Source organism: Panthera leo, chromosome B4 (genome assembly GCF_018350215.1).
Source record: "Panthera leo isolate Ple1 chromosome B4, P.leo_Ple1_pat1.1, whole genome shotgun sequence".
Taxonomy (NCBI): domain Eukaryota; kingdom Metazoa; phylum Chordata; class Mammalia; order Carnivora; family Felidae; genus Panthera; species Panthera leo.
The window spans coordinates 29,040,999-29,065,495 of NC_056685.1; the positions used below are offsets into that span (position 1 = coordinate 29,040,999).

The 24,497-nt window shown below is 34.8% G+C and overlaps 1 protein-coding gene across 3 annotated transcripts in view; it reads left to right on the forward strand.

The window, feature by feature from the left end:
- Window positions 1-24,497, forward strand: part of LOC122224035 (coiled-coil domain-containing protein 7-like) — a 134,101-nt gene that overhangs the window by 32,943 nt on the left and 76,661 nt on the right. For 2 of the 3 annotated variants that reach the window (XM_042945300.1, XM_042945302.1), the window contains exons 5-9: window positions 10,568-10,588; window positions 10,943-10,975; window positions 20,559-20,725; window positions 22,540-22,601; window positions 23,673-23,729. In XM_042945300.1, coding sequence (XP_042801234.1) covers window positions 10,568-10,588; window positions 10,943-10,975; window positions 20,559-20,725; window positions 22,540-22,601; window positions 23,673-23,729 — 340 coding nt within the window. The remainder of the gene's footprint in view (window positions 1-10,567; window positions 10,589-10,942; window positions 10,976-20,558; window positions 20,726-22,539; window positions 22,602-23,672; window positions 23,730-24,497) is intronic. The other variant, XM_042945301.1, reaches the window with a different exon arrangement.

A 24,497-nucleotide genomic window follows, 5' to 3' on the forward strand; every position in this document is an offset into this window, starting at 1 on the left:
CCAGCTTCCCAGTCTCTGGTGTCAGAACTCTGTGTTCTCAACAACCAGTCATCAAGTACCCCTCCTTTGTCTCCAGCTTCCATCCACTTCCTGTTTCTACACTGTACATATCCAAACTGTCAGCCTGCCAGGTGGCACCTTCCTCATGAATTATATCTCATATGGGGCTGTGTTTCCATACCCTTCACTTCTGAGAGCCCTGCAGCATCAACTCTGACCCTCTAGGGGACGCCCTTGCTGGGCAATGGCTGGCTGCCGGCTTGCCCCTGGGAACGTTTGTGTGGTCATGCTTTTGCAGTGGTTCAGAGATTGTGGATGGTGCCTACTTGCCCCAGAAAAAGTTCCTGTGATTGCATGGCAGCAGAGGTTCAGAGATTATGGCAAATGCAACACACAGCCAGTGCCAGGTTTCATCTGAAGCACCCTGGTGTCTTTGTTCCAATACCAGCAAACATGGCTGTTCTCTGGGGTCCGCTGGGACCTTTGCCTGTAGGGAGGCTCTGTGGCTTCTACCAAATTCCCTCCTGGCAGGGGAATCACTTCTCCCCATGTGGGCTGTAGACCCCTCGGACCTCACTGTCTGCTCCTGAGGATTCACCCTTCCCACCAGAGCTCCATCAGGTATTGAGCTGTGGAGTTTTTTCCAGACTCTGTGTTCCTCTGTTTATAGAGTGCTAATGGTATTGAAACCATCTCCTTTTTCCTTTCTCCCTTTCTTGTTCAGTCACTTGTGGGTATTTCCACTCTTTCTCTTTCTCTCTAGCTACTTTTGGGGGAGTGCTTTTCCTGCACTCTCCCCCCTTTTATGTTTCCTCTATCTGCAAAAACAGCTCCCTATCCTCTGTGGTTTCTCTCTCCCCCAGTTCACCTCTCTGCTGTGTACCTATTGAATTCTGTGGCTCAAGTTATGCAGATTGTTGTGTTAATCCTCAGATCAATTTTCTAGCTGTGCAAAATTCAGTTTCATTCTTTTGCATATAGCTCTCCAGTCTTCCTAGCACCATTTATTGAAGAGAGTGTCTTTCCCTATTGTATATTCTTGCCTTCTTTGTTGTGGATTATTTGACCATATAAGCAGGGTTTATTTGTGGATTTTCTATTTTGTTCCATTGATCTATGAGTCTATTTTTGTGCCAGTATCATACTGTTTTCATTACTACAGCTCTGTAGTGTATCTTTTTTGTTTTGTTTTGTTTTGTTTTTTTTAGAGAGAGAGAATGCAAGCAGTGAGAAGGGCACGGTGGGGGCGGGAGGGGGGAGAAAGAGAGAGAGAGAGAGAGAGAGAGAGAGAGAATCTCAAGCAGGTTCCATACTCAGCATGGATTCTGATGTGGGACTCGATCCCAAAACACTGAGATCATCACTGAGCAGAAATTAAGAGTTTGAGCAGAAATTAAGTTAGATGGTCAACCAACTGAGCTACCCAGCTGCCCCACTTTGTAGTGTATCATGAAATCTGGACTTCTGATACCTCCAGCTTTGTTTTTCTTTTTCAAGATTGCATTGGCTATTTGCAGTCTTTGTGGTTCTATATAAATTTTGGGATTATTTATTCTAGTTTTGTGAAAATGCTAGTATGTTAGTATTTTGATAGGGATTGCGTTGACTCTGCAGATTGCTTTGGGTAGTATGGACATTTTAAGAATATTAAATCTTTCAATCCATTAGCATGGAATATCTTTACATTTGTTTGTGTCATCTTCCATTTCTTTCATAAGTGTTTTATAGTTTTCAGAGTACATGTCTTTCACCACCTTTGTTAAATTTATTCCTAGGTATTTAGTTTTTGTTTTGGTATAATTGTAAGTTCTCTTAACTTCTCCTTCTGCTAATTTCTATAAGTTTATAGAAATGAAACAGATTTCTGAGTATTATTTTTATACACTACAATGTTACTGAATTAATTTCTTATTTCTAATAGTTCTAATAGTTTAGAGTTTTCTGTGTGTATTATTATGCCATATGGAAATAATGACAGTTTAACTTCTTCCTTACCAAAATGGATGCCTTGCATTTTTTTTTTTCTTGCCTGATTGCTATAGCTAACACTTCTTTCTATGTTGAACAATAGTGGTGAGAGTAGACATCCTATTTTGTTCCTGACCTTAAGGGAAAAGCTCCAAATTTTTCCTCATTGAGTATGATGTTAGCCATTTAAAAAATTTTAATATCCATTTATTTTGAGAGTGGGGAGGGGCAGAGAGGAGAGAGAGAATCCCAAACAGGCTCCATGCCTGATGCGGGGCTCAATCTCACAAACTGTGAGGTCATGACCTGAGCCAAAATCAAGAGTTGGTTGCTTAACTGACTGAGCCACTCAGGTTCCCCAGCCCTGTTTTTTTTTTTTTCCTTTTCTTTTTCTTTTTTTTTTTTTTTTTTTTTAACTATATGGCTTTTGTTATGTTGATGTATGTTTCTTCTAAACCCACTTTATTGAGAGTTTATCATCAATGGCTGTTGATTTTTGTCAGATGCTTTTCCTGCACCTATTGGGATGATCATATGGATTTTAATCCTTCTCTTTTGTTGATATGAAGTTTCACATTGATTTGCAAATTTGAACCATTCTTGCACCCCCAGAATAAATTCCTCTTGATCACAGTGAATGATCCTTTTAATGTATTGTTGAATGTGGTTTGCCTGTATTTTGCTGAGGATTTTTCCATCTATGTTCATCAGAGATATTGACCTATAGTTTTTTTATTTGTGGTGTCCTTGTCTGATTTTGATATTAGAATAATGTTGGCCTTATAAAGTGAATTTGGGAACTTTCCTTTTTTTTTTTTTTCTATTTTTTGAAATAGTATGAGAATTAGTACTATTCTTTAAGTGCTTGGCAGAATTCACCTATAAATGTGTCTAGTCCTAGACTTTTATTTTTTTGGCAATTTTTTGATTACTGATTCAATTTCATTACTAGTATACTAGTAATTGGCCTTCAGATTTTCTATCTTCCTGATTCAATTTCTAAGAATTTATTTATTTCTTTTAGGTTGTCCAATTTGCTGATGTATAATTTTTCATCGTTTTCTCTTATATTGCATTATATTTCTGTGGTGTAAGCTGTTTATTATCTTTTGTTTCTGATTTTATTTGAGTTTTTCTTTTTTTTTTTTTTTCCTTGATGAGTCTGGCTAAGGGCTTATCAATTTTGTTTATCTTTTTAACGAACCGGCTCTTGGTTTCATTCATTGATCTTTTCCTTTTTAAGAAGTCTTATGTTATTTATTTGTACTCTGATCTTATTATTTTCTTACTTTTAATCTCTTTGGGCTTTGTTTGTTCTTTTCCTAGTTCATTTTAATGTAAGGTTAGATTGCTTTTGAGCTTTTTCTTGTTTCTTGAGGTAGGCCTGTGTTGCTAACTATCTCCCTCTTAATACTGATTTTGCTGTGTCCCAAAGATTTTGGGCAATTGTGTTTTCATTTGTCTCCATATATTTCTACATTTTTCTTTGATTTCTTCATTGACTCATTGGTTGTTTAGTAGCCTGTTGTTTAGCCTTTACATGTTCGTGTTCTTTTCATTGTCTTATGATTGATTTCTAGTTTCATACCACTGTGGTTGAAAAAGATGCATGGTATGATTTCAGTATTTTAAAATTTATCCAGACTTGTTTTGTGTCATATGTTAATATGATGTCTTCTGGAGAATGTTCCATGTGCACTTGAGAAGAATATGTATTTTGTTATTTTGGATGGAATGTTCTTTATATATGTGTTATGTCCAACTAGTCTAATGTGTCATTCAGAGATTCTGTTTCCTTATTGATTTTCTACCTGAATGATCTATCCATTGATGTAAGTGAGATGTTAAAGTCTCCTCCTATTAATGTATTATAATCAGTTTCTCCCTTTATGTCTGTCAATATTTGCTTTACATATTTAGGTGCTCTAATATTGGGTGCATTGATATTTATAATTGTTATATTCTCTTGTTTGATTGTTCTCTTTATTTTATTATTATGTAATGCCCTTTTTGTATTTTATTAGTCTTTGTTTAAAACTATCTTATCTGATGTAAATATTACTTCTTGTTTTGCTTCCATTTGTATGGTTAATATTTTTCCATCACTTCACTTTTAGTCTGCATGTGTCTTTGGGTCTGAGTTGAGTCTTTTATAGGCAACATGTAGATGGTTCTTTTATTTTTTTTAATCCATTATGCCACCCTATGTCTTTGATTGAAGAATTAGGCCATTTATATTTAAAGTAATCATTGATAGGTATGTACTTATTGTCATTTAATTAATTAATTAATTAATTATATTTATTTAATTTTTAAAATTTATTTAATTTTTTTGTAGTTCTTCTCTGCTTCATTCTTCTCTTTCTCTCTTTCTTTGTGATTTATGAGTTTCTCTAGTGTTACATTTGGCTTCTTTCTCTTTTTTTCTGTATCTTTTATAGATTTTGGGTTTGTGGTTAGCATGAAGTTCATATATAACATCTTAAGTACATAACAGTCTCTATTAAGTGGCCAGTCATTTAAGTCAAACACATTCTAAAAAACTTCTTTTTGTTCTTTTTTACTCCCTCCTTTGCAGTTTATGTATATGATGTCATATTTTAAATTTTTTATCCATAATTTTCTCACACTTAATTATGGCATTATCTTTTCTTAAGTTCTCCTTCATTTTTGAAGTATAATCTTGCCAGGTATGTAACACTTGGCATATAGTATTCTTTTCTTAATTGCATTTAAAATATGCCATCACGCTACCTTCTGATGTCCATAGTTTCTGAGAAGAAAACAGTTGTTAATCTTATTAAAGATCTCTTGTTCATTTTACTTCATATAAATCCCTACTTACAAGTCAAATTTGGGGAGATTTGTTCTTAGGGATTTCTGCTCTGGGAATTTATGATTCTCAGTATCACCTGTCTGTCTCTTCCATTTTTGATGCTGTGATTTGCTCTGTGACCTCAATTTTGTGATGGACATAAGATGAATTGTTGATTTTCAGTTCATTCAGCTTTTATTGTTAGGACAGAGTGATTGATATGACTCCTTGCAATCCAGATTGGAAATCAGAAATTTGAACTATTTATTTGAGGGGTGCCTTGGTGGATCAGTTGGTTGAGTGTCCAACTCACCTCAGGTCATGATTGCAGGGTCATGTCAAGCTCCTCTGCCCCTCTCTCCTGCTCGTTCTCTCTCTCTCTCCCTCTAAAATAAACAAAACAATAAAAATAAACTATCTTGAAGATCTGTATTCTTTAATATATTTCATCTCTCAAGTTTCTGTGCCTTTAGCTTGTGGTCAGGTAGTATATTTGACAAAGATTTTCTTATATGCCTTGAGCCACAAAAAATAAAAGGAGAAAAACATTTTTCCTGTTCCTTTAAGTTTAGATCTGTGTTGGGACCCTCCTTCAAAACTTAGCTAAGCTGTTTACAAATCTTGAGTTAGCCTTCATTTTTTGTTTGCGTTGAGCTAAAGATAAGCCAGAGGTGAAAGTTTAGTGTCACTCAGATATTTTGTGAGCATGAATCCTGGCCAGGGTAAGTATGTGGCTCACTAGATTCCTCTTGTATATGGGATCTTTTCAAAATCCTTATTTTCCAAAGTTACTGTTGCTATAGCTTTTTCTTCTAGGATTTTGACATGTATATTATTTGCCACAACTGCAGTCTTTTTCTACAGGGAGCAGTGGCTTGTTCATTTTCCTTTCAGTGTTTTTGAGTAATTCCCTCCACTCAGCTGTTTGTTTGTTTGTTTTTTGCCATGAGAGAGTTCTGAGCTAGATGAAACAAAGGCAAAAACTGCAAGTCCTTCAGAGAACCCTCAGAAAGGTCAAAACAGACAAACAAAGTTCCTTGGCAATAGATCTTTGTTTCCTCTAGAACCACATACCCAAATCAGAAATGGAGGTTGTCAACTTTATGACTACCATTGTACTAGGGGAGGGCAAGACTGTTGAAATGTCACAAAGTTCTCCTACAGTGTTTAAGTCACATTTTAATTTATTCAGCATTACTTGGTTCCTGTAAAGCCTTGACTATTTTTCAGAGTTCTGAAACTTGGTCATGACAGTTTTTGCTCATGTTTTCATGTTTCCATGTTGGATAGGCCCTTTGAGTTCCCTATTCTACCATTTTTGCTGTCATCACTCTCTAAATACCCAAAATAGGTCTTATTTGATGCAAATTTGCAACTGATTCTGGATTTTATATAGAAGTTCAATGGATCAAGAATAGACAAATGAGGTCTGAGGAAAAAGAACAAAATGAGACAATTTGCCCTAGCAGATATCAAAACTTGTTATAAAGCTATATTTATTATAATTGTGTACTTTTGGTGCAAGACTAGATAGACCAATGGAATTGAATAAAAACTCAGAAATAGATCCTTTCATATATGGAATATGTTACTAATGACCTCTAGTACCGTACATAATCCCTCATTATCTGTGGATTTGTGGAGGATATGTTCTCAGATCCCCAGTGGGATGCCTACATGGATAGTACATACATACACACACACACACACACACACACATACATACATACACACATACATGCTGTGTGTTATGCTATACATGCATACCTATGATAAATTTATAAATTAGGAACAGTAAGAGAGTAACAACAACTATTAATAAATTAGGGCACATAACAATAACAATTATGTGAATGAGGTCTCTAAAAATATCTTATTATACTGTACTTAACCCTTTCTCTTATAATTGAGATAATAAAATATCTACTTAATGAGATGCAGTGAGGTGAATGATATAGGCATTATGACATACTGTAAGACTACTGTTGACTTTCTGATGATATGTCAGAAGCAGGGATATCTGCTTCTGGACAGTGGTTGACCAAAGGTAACTGAAACTGGAAAGTGAAACTGTAGGCAAGGAGAGGATTACTGTATAATAAATGGCTCTGGGATAACGAAAAGACAAAAGTTGATCCCTACTTTATAGTATATATAAAAAAACCATTTTGTGATGAATTAAAGACCTAAATGTAGAAGAAAAAAACAAAAATATTTAGAAACAATATTTAGAGACTGTCTTTATGACCTAGAGAAATGAATAATTACAAGATTAAATATGTCATAAAAAGAAAGTTGGATAAATCCAACTATATTAAAATTAAAACCTCTAGTGTATAAAGATTCATAAAAAGATGTACAAGAGAACGTTCAAATAGGGGAAAGTGCTTAGATAACATATAAGTGACAAGGGATTATCCAGAATATATAAATAACATTTATTTATAATAAGTATAAGATAAATCAATAGAAAATGCTCAAGGGAAATAAAAAGGCATTTCACACAGAAGGAAATACAAATAGCCTATAAATATATCAAAATATATTCTACCCTTTTAGAAAATTTTAGCAACTAGGGCATGTTGTTTTGGTATGTTAATTTCATAGGAAAAAATAAAATGTTTGTTGGCTTTTAAAGTTTTATAAAACCCTTCCATTGAGTGTACATTTTTTTCTAGTGCTTTCCTATATTGCTCTACCTTTTCCCAAATAGTCCTCTTGTTAATACTTATATTAATTTTTCTCCCCTTCATTTATACTTCAGTTTGACTTCTGCCCCAATGTCCCTTGAACTAGTCCTGTAATGATAGTAATGACTGCTTCCCCCTAACTCCATGGTGTTAAATTCATTGTTCATGACTCTTGACAACTCCGCAAATATAACTCTGTTGAACATTTTGTTCTTGAAATGTTCTTTTCTTGGTTTCAGTGACACACTATGCCTATCTGAATGTTAGTTACAGCTTATTATTTCACTTAAAAAATATTATGCCATATTTTCATTAGGAAGCTTTTTATTACAGTGGCATTGAGAGCCAGCCCCATTAATAGTTTTTTGAGTAGGGTATTTACTCTGATGGCTAACAGACACATGAAAAGGTACTCACTATCAGTCATCATCAGAGAAATATGAATCAAAACTGTGAGATACACCTATCAGAATGGCTAAAATTTAATAACACAGGAAACAACAGACATTAGCAAAGATACAGAGAAAGGAAAACCCTCCTACACTGTTGGTGGAAATGCAAACTGATGTAGCCACTCTGGAAACAGTATAGAGGTCCCTCAAAAAGTTAAACATAGAACTACCCCAATATCTAGTGATTGAACTACTAGGTATTTACCCAAAGACTATGAAAATACTAATTCAATGGGATACATGCACCCTGATATTTATGTTATAGCAGCAATATATCAACACTAGCCAAATTATGGAAAGAGCCCAAGTGTCCATTAACTGATGAATGGATAAAGAATTTGTGGTATACACACACAGACACACACACACACACACACACACACACACACAAACACAAACACACACAATGGGATATTAGCCATCAAAAAAATGAAATCTTGCCATTGGCAATGACATGGATGGAGCTAGAGAGTATTATGCTAAATGAAATGTCAGAGAAAGGCGAATGCCATATGATTTCAATCATGTGGAATTTCAGAAACAAAACAGATGAACATAGGGGGGAGAAAGAGGCAAACCATAAAACAGAGTCAATTATAATTTTTTTAAGTTTATTAATTTTAAGAGAAAGAGAGAAAGAGTGAGAGTGAGCATGAGCAGAGAGAGAGAGGGAGAATGAGAATCCCAGGCAGGATCTATGCTGCCAGTGCAGAGCCTGACGCTGGGCTCAGTCTCATGAGCTGTGTGATCATGACCTGAGCCAAAATCAAAGGTTGTTCTCTTTAACCAACTGAGCCAACCAGGCATCCCAGACTCCTAACTATTGAGAGCAAACTGAGGGTTGCTGGAGAGGAGGTGGGTGCGGTGATGATGGGTTAAATGGATGATGGGTATTAAGGAGGACACTTGTGATGAGCACTGGGTGTTACATGTAAGTGATGAATCACTAAATCTACTCCTGAAACTAATATTGCACTATATGTTAACTAACTGGAATTTAAATAAAAACTTGAAACAAACAAAAGAGTAAGGTATATACTGATTACCTTGCCTATAGTTTTTTCTTACATTTACTTTTCTAAGAATAAATTTTGTTGTTGTTTGTTAGGTTAGAATGTGTGGTGAAATCATTTGGGAGCCTTTGAATTTATGAAAACAGTTTCATTTTGGCTTCACACTTAAATGATAAATAAAATTAGAATAGAAGTTTAATATTTTTCCTGGGAACTTTATATACGTTCCTCTACATTTTCATAGAATTTTCGTTTTCTGTTTAGTGTTTGTGTAAAATTGATTTTCCTCACTTCTGGTCAGTTTTCATTCTCCACTTTTATCAGTAGTGTTCTAGGTTCAGCATTACTAGAACTGAAGATGTAGGTTTCCTCAGTAGTTGAGAAAGTCTTTGTTCTCTGGGCTTTTAGTGGTTTAAATAATTGTTGGACTCTGGCTATAATGAATGAGTGAATTGATATATGATGGTTTCCTATCATCTTCTGAGATAGGAAAGGAGGTTTTGAGAACCTTGGAATCTCTTGATAGTGGAAAGAATGAGTTTATTCCAAGGTAGTGTGCCTCAGTGAACATTAGTTTCTAAATCCTTATGCAACTAAAAATATTTCTCTTCAGACATGGATATTTATTTACTTTGGTATTTTTTGTTGAGGATCTCAGCCCTTTTTGCTTAGATTTTTGATTTCTTATTATTTAGCACAGTGATTCTCAAACTTTAGCATGCAATGGAATCCATTGGAGGGCCAGTTAAAACACAAATTGCTGGCCCTACTCCCAGAGTTTTTGATTCAGTTGGCTGGGATGAGGCCTAAGAATTTACATTACTAACAAATATGATTGTTTAGGTGATGCTGATGCTCTTGGTTTGGGGACTACACTTTTTGAACTATTGATTTAGTGTTAGTATGGCAAAAAAAATTTTTAGACTAGTCTGATTTTTCACTTAAGTAACTTTTTTTTCCTGCTCTAATGAATGTACTAATTTTTTTTTTAACAATGTAATTCAGAACTTTTATCTGGATGTGATAGAATGGGCCTTTGTGTGTGTGTTTCAAATGTAATCATTTGAACATTATATTTTCTAAGTGGTAAATATTGGTATTTAGGATTGTGTGATTCATTTTGGATATTCAGTTTCTGTCACAGTCTCCCAGACCAGTTGTATGCATTTCCTATTAAAAATATCAAGTAGTAATATAATATTTTGTATCTCAATTTTTAGGCCCTTCAACAGAGCAAGTTTTACTGAAGAGATAATGTTCTTATGATAATGCTTTTCATTATTATACTCTATGCTTTATGAAAAAAATCTCTTCCAAGAGAAATCTTAATTTTATTCCTTATTTATATTAACTAATATATGAAATAAAAAATGTACATTATTTTTGGGTATCATACTATATATCTATAATGGTGGACAGTTTTCTAGAACTGAGTTGTCTATGCATGATGTACTAAAAACTATATCTGTAATTATAAAAATGTTATCTTGGATTGTAGATTTACAGTTTTATTTTAATAATTTGTATATTTTTCTTATTGAAAATTATAGAGAATTAAATAGTTTATCATATCATAACATAGTGAATAATTTTATATTTAAATGTTTTAATTAAAACTTTATTTTCCAGATTTTGGAATCTCTTTTTAAGGTATGTTCAATATATTACAGTTTAAGCCTACTGAAATTATAATACAGAAATATACACTGATGAAGAAGAGGTTTCTAAGTTTTGAGGAAGTAAAAAGAACTCCCAAACTTGCAACTATATAAATTTTAAAATGTTATATTCCAGTTGTATGTTGCATTAGCCCAATTCTGAACCCTAGGATAAATGATGTTTAGTTCATGGCTAATATTTGATAGATGAAGTACACACACACACACACACCCACACACACACACACACACCTGTACCCACCCACATGTTTGAATAACTTGTCAATAAGTATTTCTTTCTTTCTTTCTTTCTTTCTTTCTTTCTTTCTTTCTTTCTTTTTTAAAGTGGTTTCAGCTACAGGTCAATCAGATGGAGGAGGTAAGTATAACATTTCTTAATTGTGAATTAAATTGATATTTTGTCTCATTTGAAAATCAATTTGAAATTAGTTAAGATTTTTTGAATAACTATTGTTTATAATCTTTTGACTTAGGTAGAGAAGGAACAAAAGGTTAGAATAAAATGTTTCTCCTTGATTACACACTACATTCCTGCATGTATCTGAGATGCTCTGAGTTTGACACATTCTTTCTCTTAAAAATAAATAATGGAAATTTAATTATCATTCTTTCCTAATTTATGTAAAAGAGTAAGTGACAAGGAAAAACTTATATCAGCTTAAACCTTTCTCCTGTATTTAAAAAACATGTATGATATTATAATATGCTTACTTATACAATTTTATATTGGTTTTATTTAAATTTCATGATTTTTTTTATACTTTAGATTTTCAGATGTTTTATGACCATTTTGAAAACTATCGGTCTCTAACCTTAAGGGTTTTTAATTCCATTTTGGGAAAGACTTTATGCTGTTTTTTTTAAGTTTATTTATTTATTTTGAAAGAGAGAGGGAGCATGAGTGGAGGAGAGGAAGAGAGAGAGAGAGGAAGAGAGAGAATCCCAAGTAGGCTCCACACTGTCAGTGCAGAGCCAGACGTGGGGCTTGAACCCACGAACTGTCAGATCATGACTTGAGCTGAAGTTGGATGCTTAACCGACTGAGCCACTCAGTCAACCCCAGGAAACTCATTCTTGAACTAAAAATTTCTGACTTATCAATTATTGCTTTAAATACTATTCTGGCCATTCTTTGACTTCATCAAGACTACTGGTTCATTCATTCCTTTACCTTCCTGCAGTATTTTTTACTTATTTTTCTTTTTAGCTTAGACAGTAGATACTTAATCACAGTGAATTTCTTAACTTCCTAATATTGTTTACCTCTTTCTCTTTTCATTGCATTTGTCTAACAAAACTTAAACTTGAATAAATGCAAATATTTACTTTTTGGGCCTTTAGCTTAGTTGTAAAACAATGATGAAGAAAGTGACATGATTATTCAGACATAATTATTTTTTGAATATTGCCTGGCAATTCTATTGCATTTCTGAAATGAATTTCAATCCTTTTCAGCCATCATCTCAAACCTATATTCCCTCAGTCCCATTTTCATTTACACTCTCAATGAGTCACTTGAAATGCCTGATATATAAGCCACCGGTTAGAATTCCTAAATTACCAAACAGCTTATTTAAATCCATGCTCATTCACTCCTCCTTTCTTCTTATTAAACAAATATTGTTCCTCTTCTTACATAAGACTCATTCTTTTACTTGTTTTGGATCTTATCTTAAGAAATTGATTAATCATTCTCACATATTAAACTTTTCCTAACCAATTGTGTTCTTCCTTTCAGGTTTTAAATATACTCATGTCTCTCTAATTTGATGCCACATTCCCTCCAATTACTGGCCTATTTCTTTTTTGCCCTTCATAACCAATCTTTAAAAAAAATTGTATGCAAATTTACTCATAAGGGAAATAGTTATTACATTACTGTTGGGTGACTCAGTTGGTTAAGCATCTGATTTCGTCTCAGGTCATGATCTCATGGTTCATGGGTTTGAGCCCCATGTTGGGCTCTGTGCTGACAGCTCAGAGCCTTGAGCCTGCTTTGGGTTCTGTGTCTCCCTCTCTCTGCCCCTTCCCTGCTCACGCTCTGTCTCTCTCTCTCTCTCTCTCTGTCAAGAATAAATAAACATTAAAAAAATTATTTTTTTTTTAAATAAAGGCAAAATCAAAGATTTATAAAAGTGAGGAGAGGAAAAGCCTTGAAGATAGTTGAGGGACAATAAAACTGGTTGAGTCTTTTATAAAAAAAAATTATTAGCTGATAAATTGGCATCTAGTGAAGAGGTTAATCTGGATGTTCTCTCCTTGAAAGAGCCAACTAGGGCTATCAAAAATAATTGGAGGTTTGTGGATTTTCTATAAAAACTTAACAGTTTAGCTGAGGGCCATACTTTGAAACTTCAGAGCTCATTTTTTGGCATCAATTTATTATATATACTCTTTTCTTCCAAAGCATTTCTCAGCCTACCCTGATTAGATTCTCTCTCCATAATAAAGAAAACATTCTGTTTGGTTCTATGAAATTTTTATATTGTCAAGTTCAATAGGAATTTTCTTCACCTTAGCTATACTTGACATTGTCAATCATTTCGTCATTTTTAAAACACTATTTCTTTGACTTTTGTGAATTACGCTTTCTTGGCTACTGTTTTACCTCTTTAGCTGTTTCCTTTTTAGAACCACCTTTATTTTATAACCAATAAATATTTGAGCGCCTTGAGATTTCATTCTATATCCTCCTTTTCTTTTCTTTACTTTAAACTTACCCCCTAGGCAACCACAACTGGTTTTTCAATTTAAGTGTTACGTTTATACTGGTAATTTAGAAATGTACACTTCTTGCTCAAAATCATCCTCTAAACTCCAGATGGGTATATAATTGCCTACTAGACTATTTCACCTCACACCCAATGAATCAAAACCAATAATTTTTTTACCCTTAAACTTACACTTCTTCCAGTGTTCCCTGTCTCAGTGAATGGTAGTAATATCTATCCAGTTGGGTAAAACAGAAACGTGGCGATTAACCTTGACAACTTGATTTCTTAATATTCAATACATTCCTGAGTCCTTTTGATTTTATGTCCTAAATAGCTTTCATATATGTTGATCTTTCTCTGTATCTACTATTTACACTTTAGTGCCAGTTACCATCATTTCCAGTATTTCTGAAATCCTGGTGTATGCATTCATATTCACAAGGAGGAACCTTTAGTATAGAACTAAACTTCTGATCTAGAATTCCAAATTTTTCAGTTTTTAAATCCATAATTAATTATTATGAATAATTACTAAATTTGGTGTGTATTAGATACATTGCCAATGTGTTTGTATTATCTTATGACTTTTGATGAATGGTTTCTTAAATATGTTTGATGGATCATGTTTAAGTATTACCCAAGATACCTGTTCCAAATGCCCATTTCAGAACTCCATGTCAGAGTTCCTGAATTAAAGTTCTTTTTGTATGTGTATAGGTTAGCAATATGCCTTTTTAATAGGAATTCTTTAAAAAAAATTTTTATTCTTTATTTTTGAGAGAGAGACAGTGAGACAGAGTGCGAGTGGGGGAGGAACAGAGAGAGGGAGACACAGAATCCAAAGCGGGATCCAGGCTCTGAGCTGTCAGCACAGAGCCTGACGTGGGGCTCGAACTCATAAACCACAAGATCATGACCTGAGCCAAAGTTGGATGCTCAACTGACTGAGCAACCCAGACGCCCCTTAATAGGATTTCTTAGAGGATTATTATGTATACTAACATTTGAGAATCTTGGAATAATCTTGTTTTTATTGCTGACACATTTTATTGATAGTACATGCTGGTGAGGCTAATGCCTGCAGTCATGTTACATCAACAGAGATACATGTTGAAGCCTTCAGAATGTGTGGTGAGCTGCACTAGAGAAATGTAGGATTAGCACATAGGCTATGTGGTTCTGCTGGAACCTGTGCCAAGTAGGTGTCTTTGATGAAATCTTGTAGCTGATAATCTCATTGTCTATTCCATATTCCTTTAGTTCTGTGATATCATCTCTTCTCCCAGAAAGGACTCATGTTTAAATTGAATTCTTAACAGGAAATGCAATGTATCAGTTAGGGTCTAATCAAAAGATAAAAACTACACTGTAATTTGAATAGGGAAAGTTCAACATAAAGAATTACTAATATAGGAGAATCCGTACCAAGAGGTAAAGGCAACTCTAAAGAATATAGGGATAGAAGATATAAGGAACAGCCTCTATTGATAGGATGGAAGCAAAGTACTTAAAGAAGGAACAAATCTTAATACCCCCATCCTTACCCTGTCCCTAACCCAGGGCTAAGGTCCAGAACTTGTGAAGAAGGAGCAGCTGTCATCACTGAGTTTTCTGGGGTGCCATAGTGGTGGAACCAGGACTTACTGGGAAGCTGGTCATAAGGGTGATACATTGGGAAGCCATCCTCTCTGGTACTGGGGAAAGCCATCTTCTGGAGAGGTGCTGTTCCTTTTGCTGTCTCCAAGGGTGGTATGCTGGAAAGATTCCTGAAGGGGTTTCTGCACTGGTAGATTTTGTAAGAAGTTCTAGGAGAAGCTGCCTGAGGGAATGAGCCATGCCAGGGACCTTGTGAGGAAGACACCTATGGGGTGGTGCTATTGTAACTTTTTGGAGGTGAGCTCTACTAGGTATACTATGCAGTGCCCTAGGATTAAGCAGAGAGAGATGACAGAACTAGGAACAAACCTGCTTCTTTTTGTAGTGTCTATAACCCTCCATTGATAAAGGTTAACATGCTACCTGTCAGAAATGTTCCACTATTGTAAGCACAGCAATGAAGAATGGATTTTTAATTAAAAATTTTTTTTACGTTTATTTATTATTGAGAGACAGAGACAGAGCATGAGCAGGGGAGGGGCAGAGAGAGGAGGAGACACAGAATCCTAAACAGGCTCTAGGCTCTGAGCTGTTAGCACAGAGCCTGACGTGGGCCTCAAACCCACAAACCGCAAGATCATGACTTGAGCTGAAGTCAGATGCTTAGCCAACTGAGCCACCCAGGTGCCCCAATTTTTAATTTTTTTTTAAGTTTATTTATTTTGAGAAAGAGAGAGAGGGAGAGAATGAGAGAATGAACAGGGGAGGGGCAGAGAGAGAGGGAGATAGAGAATCCCAAGCAGGCTCCACACCATCAGTGCAGAACCCGATGTGGGGCTCAAACCCATGAACTGCAAGATCATGACCTGAGCTGAAATCAAGAGCTAGTTATTTAACCGACTGAGCCACCCAGGCATCCCTAATTTTTTTAATGTTTATTTGCTTTTGAGAGAGACAGAGTGTGAGTGGGGGAGGGGCAGAGAGAGAGGGAGACAGACTCCGAAGCAGGCTCCAGGCTCTAGGCTCTGAGCTGTCAGCACAGAGCTCAATGTGGGGCTCAAACCCATGAACTGTGAGATCATGACCTGAGATGAAGTTGGACGCTTAAACTGACTGAGCCACCCAGGTGCCCCAAGAATGGATTTTTATTTTATTTTATTTTTTATTATTTTTTAGTACAATATATTTTATTATATTATTATGAAGCCCTTGTTTTACCAGCCTATTCAGTGGAGACAGCAAAACTGGACAGTCAAGCTTTTGAAGATATATAAGAATCCTCTTTTTAAAAAATGTTTATTTAAATTTTATGAATTCTTTATTTTTTTAATTTATTTTTTAAAAATTTATTTATATAATGTGTTCTTATCTTATTTGGCCATTCTTTATATATAATTTATTGTCAAGTTAGCTAACACACAGTGTATACAGTGTGCTCCTGACTTCAGGGGGAGATTCCTGTAATTCATCACTTACATACAACACCCAGTGCTCATCCCAACAAGTGCCTTCCTCAATGCTCATCACCCATTTTTCTCACCCACCTAACCCCTCCACCCCCATCAACCCTCAGTTTGTTTTCTGTATTTAAGAGTCTTACGGTTTTCCCCCCTCTCTGTAACTATTTTTTTTCTTTCCCTTCTCCCATGGTCTTCTATTAAGTTTCTCAGATTCCGCATATGAGTGAAAACATGGTATCCATCTTTCTCCTGACTTATTTCACTTAGCATAATACCCTCCAGTTCCATCCATGTTGTTGTGAATGGCAAGATTTCATTCTTCTTCATTGCTGAGTAGTAGTCCATTGTATATGTACACCACGTCTTCTTTTTCCATTCATCAGTTTATGGACATTTGGGCTCTTTCCATAATATGCTATTGTTGATAGTCCTGTGGTAAACGTTGGGGTACATGTGCCCCTATGAATCAGCACTCCTCTATCCTTTGGATAAATTCCCAGTAGTGCAATTGCTGGGTCATAGGGTAGTTCTGTTTTTAATTTTTTGAGTAATCTTCACACTGTTTTCCAGTTTGCATTCCCACCAACAGTGCAAGAGGGTTCCCATTTCTCCACATTCTTGCCAACATGTGTTGTTTCCTGAGTTGTTAATTTTAGCCACTCTGACTGGTGTAGTTTTGATATATATTTCCCTGATTATTAGTGATGTTGGACATCTTTTCATGTGTCTGCTAGCCATCTGGAAGTCTTCTTCAGAAAGTGTCTATTCACGTCTTCTTCCCTGGATGGAATAAGTTTCATCCTTCTTCACTGGATTATTTGTTTTTGGATGTTGAGTTTGGTAAATTCTTTAAAGATTTTGGATACTAACCCTTTATCTGATGTGTCATTTGCAAATATCTTCTCCCATTCCACTGGTTGCCTTTTAGTTTTGTTGATTCTTTCCTTTGCTGTGCAGAAGCTTTTTTTCTTTTTTATTGATGAGATACCAATAGTTCATTTTTGCTTTTATTTCCCTTGCCCTCAGAGACATGTCAAATAAGATGTTGCTGTGGCCGCGGTCAAAGAGGTTGTTGCCTGTTTTCTCCTGTAGGGGTTTTGATGATTTCCTGTCTCACGTTTAGGTCTTTCATCCATTTGAATTTATTTTTGTGTATTGTGGAAGAGAATGTTCCAGTTTCATCCTTCTGCATGTTGCTGTCCAGTTCTCTCAGAATCTTGCTAAAGAGACTATCTTTTTTCCATTGGATACCCTTTCCTGCTTTGTCGAAGATTAGTTGGCCACACATTTTTGGGTCCAGTTCTGGGTTTTCTGTTGTATTCTATTGGTCTATGTGTCTGTTTTTGTGCCAATACCATACTGTCTTGATGACTACAGCTTTGTAGTACAGGCTAAGGTCTTAGATTGTGATGCCTCCCCCTATGTTTTTCTTTTTCAACATTACTTTGGCTTTTCAGGGTCTTTTCTGGTTGCATACAAATTTTAGGATTGTTCTAGCTCTGAAAAGAATGCTGGTGCTATTTTGATTGTGTATTGAATGTGTAAATTGCTCTGGGTAGTATGGACACTTTAACAATGTTTGTTCTTGCAATCCATGAGCAGGGAATATTTTTCCATTTCTTTGTGTCTTCAATTTCTTTCACAAGTGTTCCTTAATTTTCATAGTACAGATCCTTTACTTCTTTGGTTAGGTTTATTCCCAGGTATTTTATGGTTCCTGGTGCAATTGTAAATAGATCAGTTTCTTTATTTCTCTTTCCAATGCTTCATTATTGGCGTATAGAAATGAGACCGATTTCTGTACATTGATTTTATATCCTGCAAGTTTGCTGAATTAACGTACCAGTTCTAGCAGCTTTTTGGTGGAGTCTTTTGGGTTTTCCATGTAGAGTATCATGTCATCTGCAAAAAGTGAAAGGTTGACTTCTTCTTTGCCAATTTGGATGCCTTTTATTTCATTTTGTTGTCTGTTGTAGCTAGGACTTCCAACACTATGTTAAACAACATTGGTGAGGGGCGCCTGGGTGGCTCAGTTGGTTAAGCGTCTGACTTCAGCTCAGGTCATGACCTCATGGTTTGTGAGTTCAAGCCCTGTGTCAGGCTCTGTGCTGACAGCTCAGAGTCTGGAGCCTGCTTCAGATTCTGTGTCTCCTTCTCTCTCTGCCCCTCCCCAACTTGTGCTCTCTCTATGTCTCTCAAAAAATAAATAAATGTAAAAAAAAAAAATTAAAAAAAAACCCAACATTGGTGAGAGTGGACATCCCTGTCATTTTCCTGACCTCAGGGAGAAAGCTCTCAATTTTTCCCCATTGAGGATGATATTAGCTGTGGGCTTTTCATATATGGCTTTTATGATGTTAAGGTATGTTCCTTCTATCCCAACCTTTTGGGGGTTTTTATAAAGAAAGGATGCTGTATTTTGTCAAATGTTTTTTCTGCATCTATTGACAGGATCATATCGTTCTTATCCTTTCTTCTATTAATGTGATGTATCACATTGATTGATTTGAAAATATTGAACCAGCCCTGTAGCCCAGGAATGAATCCCACTTGATCCTGGTGAATAATTCTTTTTAATATACTGTTGAATGCAATTTGCTAGTGTCTTGTTGAGAATTTTACATCCATTTTCATCAGAGATATTGGCCTGTAATTCTCCTTTTTTGTGGGGTCTCTGTCTAGTTTGGGAATCAAGGTAATGCTGGCTTCATAGAATGAGTCTGGAAGCTTTCCTTCTGTTTCAATTTTTTGGAACAGCTTGAAAAGGATAGGTATTAACTCTGCTTTAAATGTCTGGTAGAATTCCCCTGGGAAGCCATCTGGCTCAGGACTCTTATTTATTGGGAGATTTTTGATAACCGATTCAATTTCTTTGCTGGTTATGGGTCTGTTCAGATTTTCTTTCTTCCTGTTTGAGTTTTGGCAGTGTGCGGATGTCTAGGACTTTGTCCATTTTCCGGATTGTCCAGTTTGTTGGCATATAATTTTTCATAGTAAGAATGAATTTTTAGATGAGAGTTAATAAATTGTAACTGTGGCTGATTGCTACATCACTTTTTAGATCCATTTATGATGGTTTTAGATTCCATTTATGATTTGGCAATGTATCTTATATACCAAATTATGTCCTCTCTTTGGGATCATGCCTTTGTCCATAGAGTTTCCATACATCTCTTCCGGTTGTCCTGTATCCCCCAGTTTCAGACTTCCAGAACATTGCCCAGTGTTTACTTCTTGCTGTTATATCCTAATTCCATTTCAAGTAGCCATTACTAAAATGTCTCTTTTAAATTCCCATTGCTAGAATTTCTCTTTGCTAGGTTTTAGGACTATGCCTTGACTACTACTACTTTTTTTTTTTTTTCTTTTTAGCTTCCCCTCACATCATAAGGGTCAGAGGTATATATGTGGGTGGATCTCTGCTATTCTGAATTTTTTTTTTACCTCCATTGCTACTCTGATTGCTTATGTCTCCACATGTTAGCTGTTTGATATTTCTTTCATTTTTTTTATTTTTTATTTTTGTTTGTTTTGTTTTTTTGGATGGGGGGGGCATTCATCTTGATGAACTTTCTTTAAATAGACTTATTGTCTAGAATACCAGTTATGGTCTATCATCTTATTCTATGGATCCTACTGATTCTCCTGATTGCTCATTATTCTGTAGCTTGGTCTGTTCAAAAAGTCTTGAGACATCCAAATGGGTCTTAGTTTTCCACATACAGATGGAAGAATGCCAGTTTCATAGACTTATATATTAACTTCTGGGAGTTAGTAGTAGAAAGTATTGGATTTGAGAGCAAATTACTGTATTTCCATATTTATCACGGGTAAGAGTATTCTTAAAAAGGATTTTGGGAAATCAATTACTTTAGAATTCTCTTGTAAATATTTTGAATTACCATTAATTATTCTGCTACAATTGTTATTGAACTTGCTTAAAATTCTCATATATTAAGGATTTGAGTTTTGACATGTAAAAGTCAACACTTAGCTATAATTCTGTTGCTAGATAATTACTCTTAAATTATATTTATAAAATATTATTATTTCATTGTAGTTATAGATAAAATATAAAAATTATTTAACTTGTAAATAAAATGATGAAATTTCTTTGAGATATAGTTGCAAAATGGTATTTCCTAAGTAACTGGCTAATTTTATGTTTTAGATAAGTAAAGATCAAAATTTTTTAGAAACAGAGTTTCCAGCACCTGAAAAAACAGTCACTTTAAGCCTTGCACAAGTAGTAAAGCAGGTGCAAAAACTAGAAGAACTGAAAAATCGTCTTAAACAAGAGTCTTTATACTCCTTGAAAGCCTTGTTGTCTAAACCCAAGTAAGTAAAATATAAGAGTTAATAGAATTCAAAACAATAAGAGTGGGTATAAAGTAGTAACAAATGTAATGGTTCAGATATTGTGCTGTATGTAATTTCTAAATCATATCAAATAGTCTACTCAGCTTGCTCCTATTTGAAATTTTTGACAGTTTGAAGTGGCACCGGCAAATCAGTAGTCACTAGTCACATCTAGCTACTAAAATTGAAATTCAGTTCAATTTAATTAAAAAGTCAATTCTGCAGTCATACTACCCATATATTTCAAATGCTTAGTAGCCACATGTGGCTGTTGCTAGAAAGTTCTGTTGGAATGGCTGGCTTAAATATCTGGCTTTTAAAATATTCTCTCAGTTTGATTATGCAGCTTCTATAGTAAATAGGAAACTAAGATAAAGTTATTTATGAACAGCATCATTAAAAATTTCATAGGGACAGGGATATGTTCTAAAGAAAAATTCTCTACTTTCTAGTTGTGGAAAGCCTTTTTTTTTGACAGATGGGAGAAAGATTCAAATGATTGATTACAATGATACTCCTATTATCTGACTTTTGATATTTGAGGTTTATCTGTCTTGAATTTAATAGATGACTAAATTATTATCATGGAATACCTTTTAGGACTTTTTTTTCCCACCTCACATAGTTACTTTTTGTGTGTGTGGTGAAAACACTTTAAGATTCACTCTTAGCAAATATGAAGTATACATTAATATTGTTAACTGTAAACAGCATGCTATACATTAGATGTCTGACATATTCAACTTTTGTTATTTTGTTATTTTATTTTTTATTTTAATTCCAGTATAGTTAACATACATCATTATATTAGTTTCAGGTGTACAAAATAGTGATTTAGCAGTTCCATGCTGGTGCTTATCACGACAGATGCACTCCTTAATCCCCATCACCTATTTTACCCATCCCTCCTCTCACTTCCCCTCTTCCAACCATCAGTTTGTTCTCTGTAATTAAAAGTCTGCTTTTTAATTTGTCTTTCTAGCTTTCCCCCCTTTTTCCCATTTCTTTGTTTCTTTTTTTTAAAGTTTATTTTGAGAGAGAGTGTGAGTGGGGTAGGGGCAGAGAAGGCGAGAGGATCCCAAGGGGCTCCATGATGTCAGTGGGGAGCCTGATGTGGGGCTCAGTCTTACCAACTGGGAGATCATGAACTGAGCTGAAATCAAAAGTCAGACTCTTAACTGACTGAGTCACCCAGGGGCCCCTGTTTTGTTTCTTAAATTCTACATATGAGTGAAATCAGAGGGCACTGGGGTTGCTCTTGGCAAAAAGGCAGGGCAAACAGCCTGTGGACATACAGCGTGGAAACAGTTATCTGAAGAGCACTACTTTCTGAGATATGTACTCTAATATCCCAATTTTAATAGATGAAGAAACTAAAAGTCAGAGGCATTAAATAACTTACCCAAGGTCATATAATTAGTAAGTGGGAAAGACAAGTTTTGAGCCAAGCAGCTTGTCTCTAGAACTTGTGCTCTTAACAATTTCACCATTAAAAGAAATATCCTAATTTTATTCAATTTACTTTTGCTATTTTTATTAAGATTGTTGTTGATATACATAATTATATTCATGGAATACATAGAATTTTTAGAATTACATAATGTGACTTTTATACTTATTTGCTTGGTACTAATTAATTTACCTTATTGTCTGTGAATAAAAGTTAAAAAATATGTTAAATTTTATTTTACAAACTGTATAATATCTAGAGCATATATTCTATTTATTAAGTGTAATTTAAACTCTTATTCTTTGATAATAAATACATGCTGTATTTATTGAAATTTAAACAGGCATAGTGAAAATTTACCAGGAGCATTGCAAAGTTATGAAACCATACAGCAGATAATTGAAGGTGATAATATTTTATACATGTTTAGCATTATAAGTTTTTCTATATTACATTAACATTTGAGACTTAGTTTAAAAATTTATATCCATAAAATTATATAATAGTAAATTTAAAGATATATTCAATAGTGAGTTTGATATTTTCAATAAAAGTTATTATGTTTCAGATTCTGGGAGTTGTACAAAACGAATAAACCTTGGTTGTTACCACCATAAAATACACAATGTAGTAAGGACACAAGCACATTATGTATCATTTTAATATAGTGTAATACATGAGAATGCATGATAAAGGTTATGTGTAATTTTCAGTGAATCCACAGAGAGCCAGTTTGTTCAACCTGAGGGAGTTGGAAAGATTTTATGCAACTGTAAAGGACAAAGGATCCTTTACATAATAGGATCTAGTCAAATGAAGAAGGGAGATATCTGGTTTTTTACGAAGAAGACCTAGTATGAGCAAAGAGCATGAATAGGGAATTGCAAGTGGAATGGTATTAGAATTTGAAGCTAGAAGGTAGGGATAAGATAAGAGAGAGCCTAGTCAGAGGGATTGGATGCTGTGCTAGGGAACTTTTTTTTTCCCTCGTATATGCTAGGGAATCACTGAAGACTTTTTGTAAGAAAGTGACATTGTTGGATTTAATTGTAGACAGATTATTCTGGCCACATTGTAGAAGCTATATTTGGGGACTAGGTATAGGGAAGGAAAGTTATTGCTGTGTTTTAGATGTGTGATAAGTTCTTATATGAGAGCATAAATAAACAAGAATAGGGGTAGATTTGAGAAAATTTACTGGTAAAATTGGGAAAACTTGGTGATTAGATATGAAAGGAAGGGAGATTAAATCATGGTAACATTAATTAAAAGAATGTAAGAGGAACAAGTGTTGTTGAGAAAATGATGAGTTTATAATACTCAATTGTTATATACATTCATTCAGATATTACCATTTGATGCCTGATTGGGAGGCTTTCCACTGTTGGGAGCTCTATTGTTTTTTTTAGAGTTTTCTTTAAACTCAATATGTATAATTGATATATTAAACATATGACAAATTTACTGTTATTTCAGAATTCATAAAAACCCACCCAACTAAAGAATTTATAGATGTTTCTGCAACTGATCCACGTAAGTTTCCACTCATTTAAACATTATTGTGTTAACAACTTCTGTCAAGTGCATTAATTTCTATAGTTTTCTATAATTTAAAGTTATTATTAAAGTAATAACATAGAGTCCCTGGAGTTTGGAGCCATACAGTTGAACTGACTATCAAGCAAGTATTGAAATTCCTAATTAAGGCTACATGCTACAAAAAATAGACTCATTTTTGAGGACAGAGGATTTAAAAACAATTTTTTTAATGTTTATTTATTTTTGAGAGAAAGAGCATTAGCAGGGGAAGGGCAGAGAGAGGGAGACACAGAATCCAAAGCAGGCTCCAGGCTCTGAGCTGTCAGCACAGAGTCAGACACAGGGCTCAAACTCATGAACCTTGAGATCATGACCTGAACCGAAGTCAAGCACTTAACCGACTGAGCCACCCAGGCACCCCAAGGGATGGAGGAGTTTTGGTTGTGATTAGAGTATGCTGCTGAAATGTTTCAGGCGTGCCAAGCCTTTGAGATGGAACAGCAATAAACTTAAAAGGTCATTTGTAGATTTTGTTTCTGTGAATTATAGATCATCTCATATGCACTAATTCTTTGATAACAGCTGAGTACCAATTGCTTCATGAATATAAAGAGCTGCTAGAACTGCTCTGTTGAACTTCTGACTACTTTTCAACAGAAAGGAGAAATTACCTTGCTTATGTCAAGATACTAGAAAGAATTTTGAAACAATGATGTAATATATGCTGTAGAGTACAATTTATATTATAAGTTAGAAAATAAA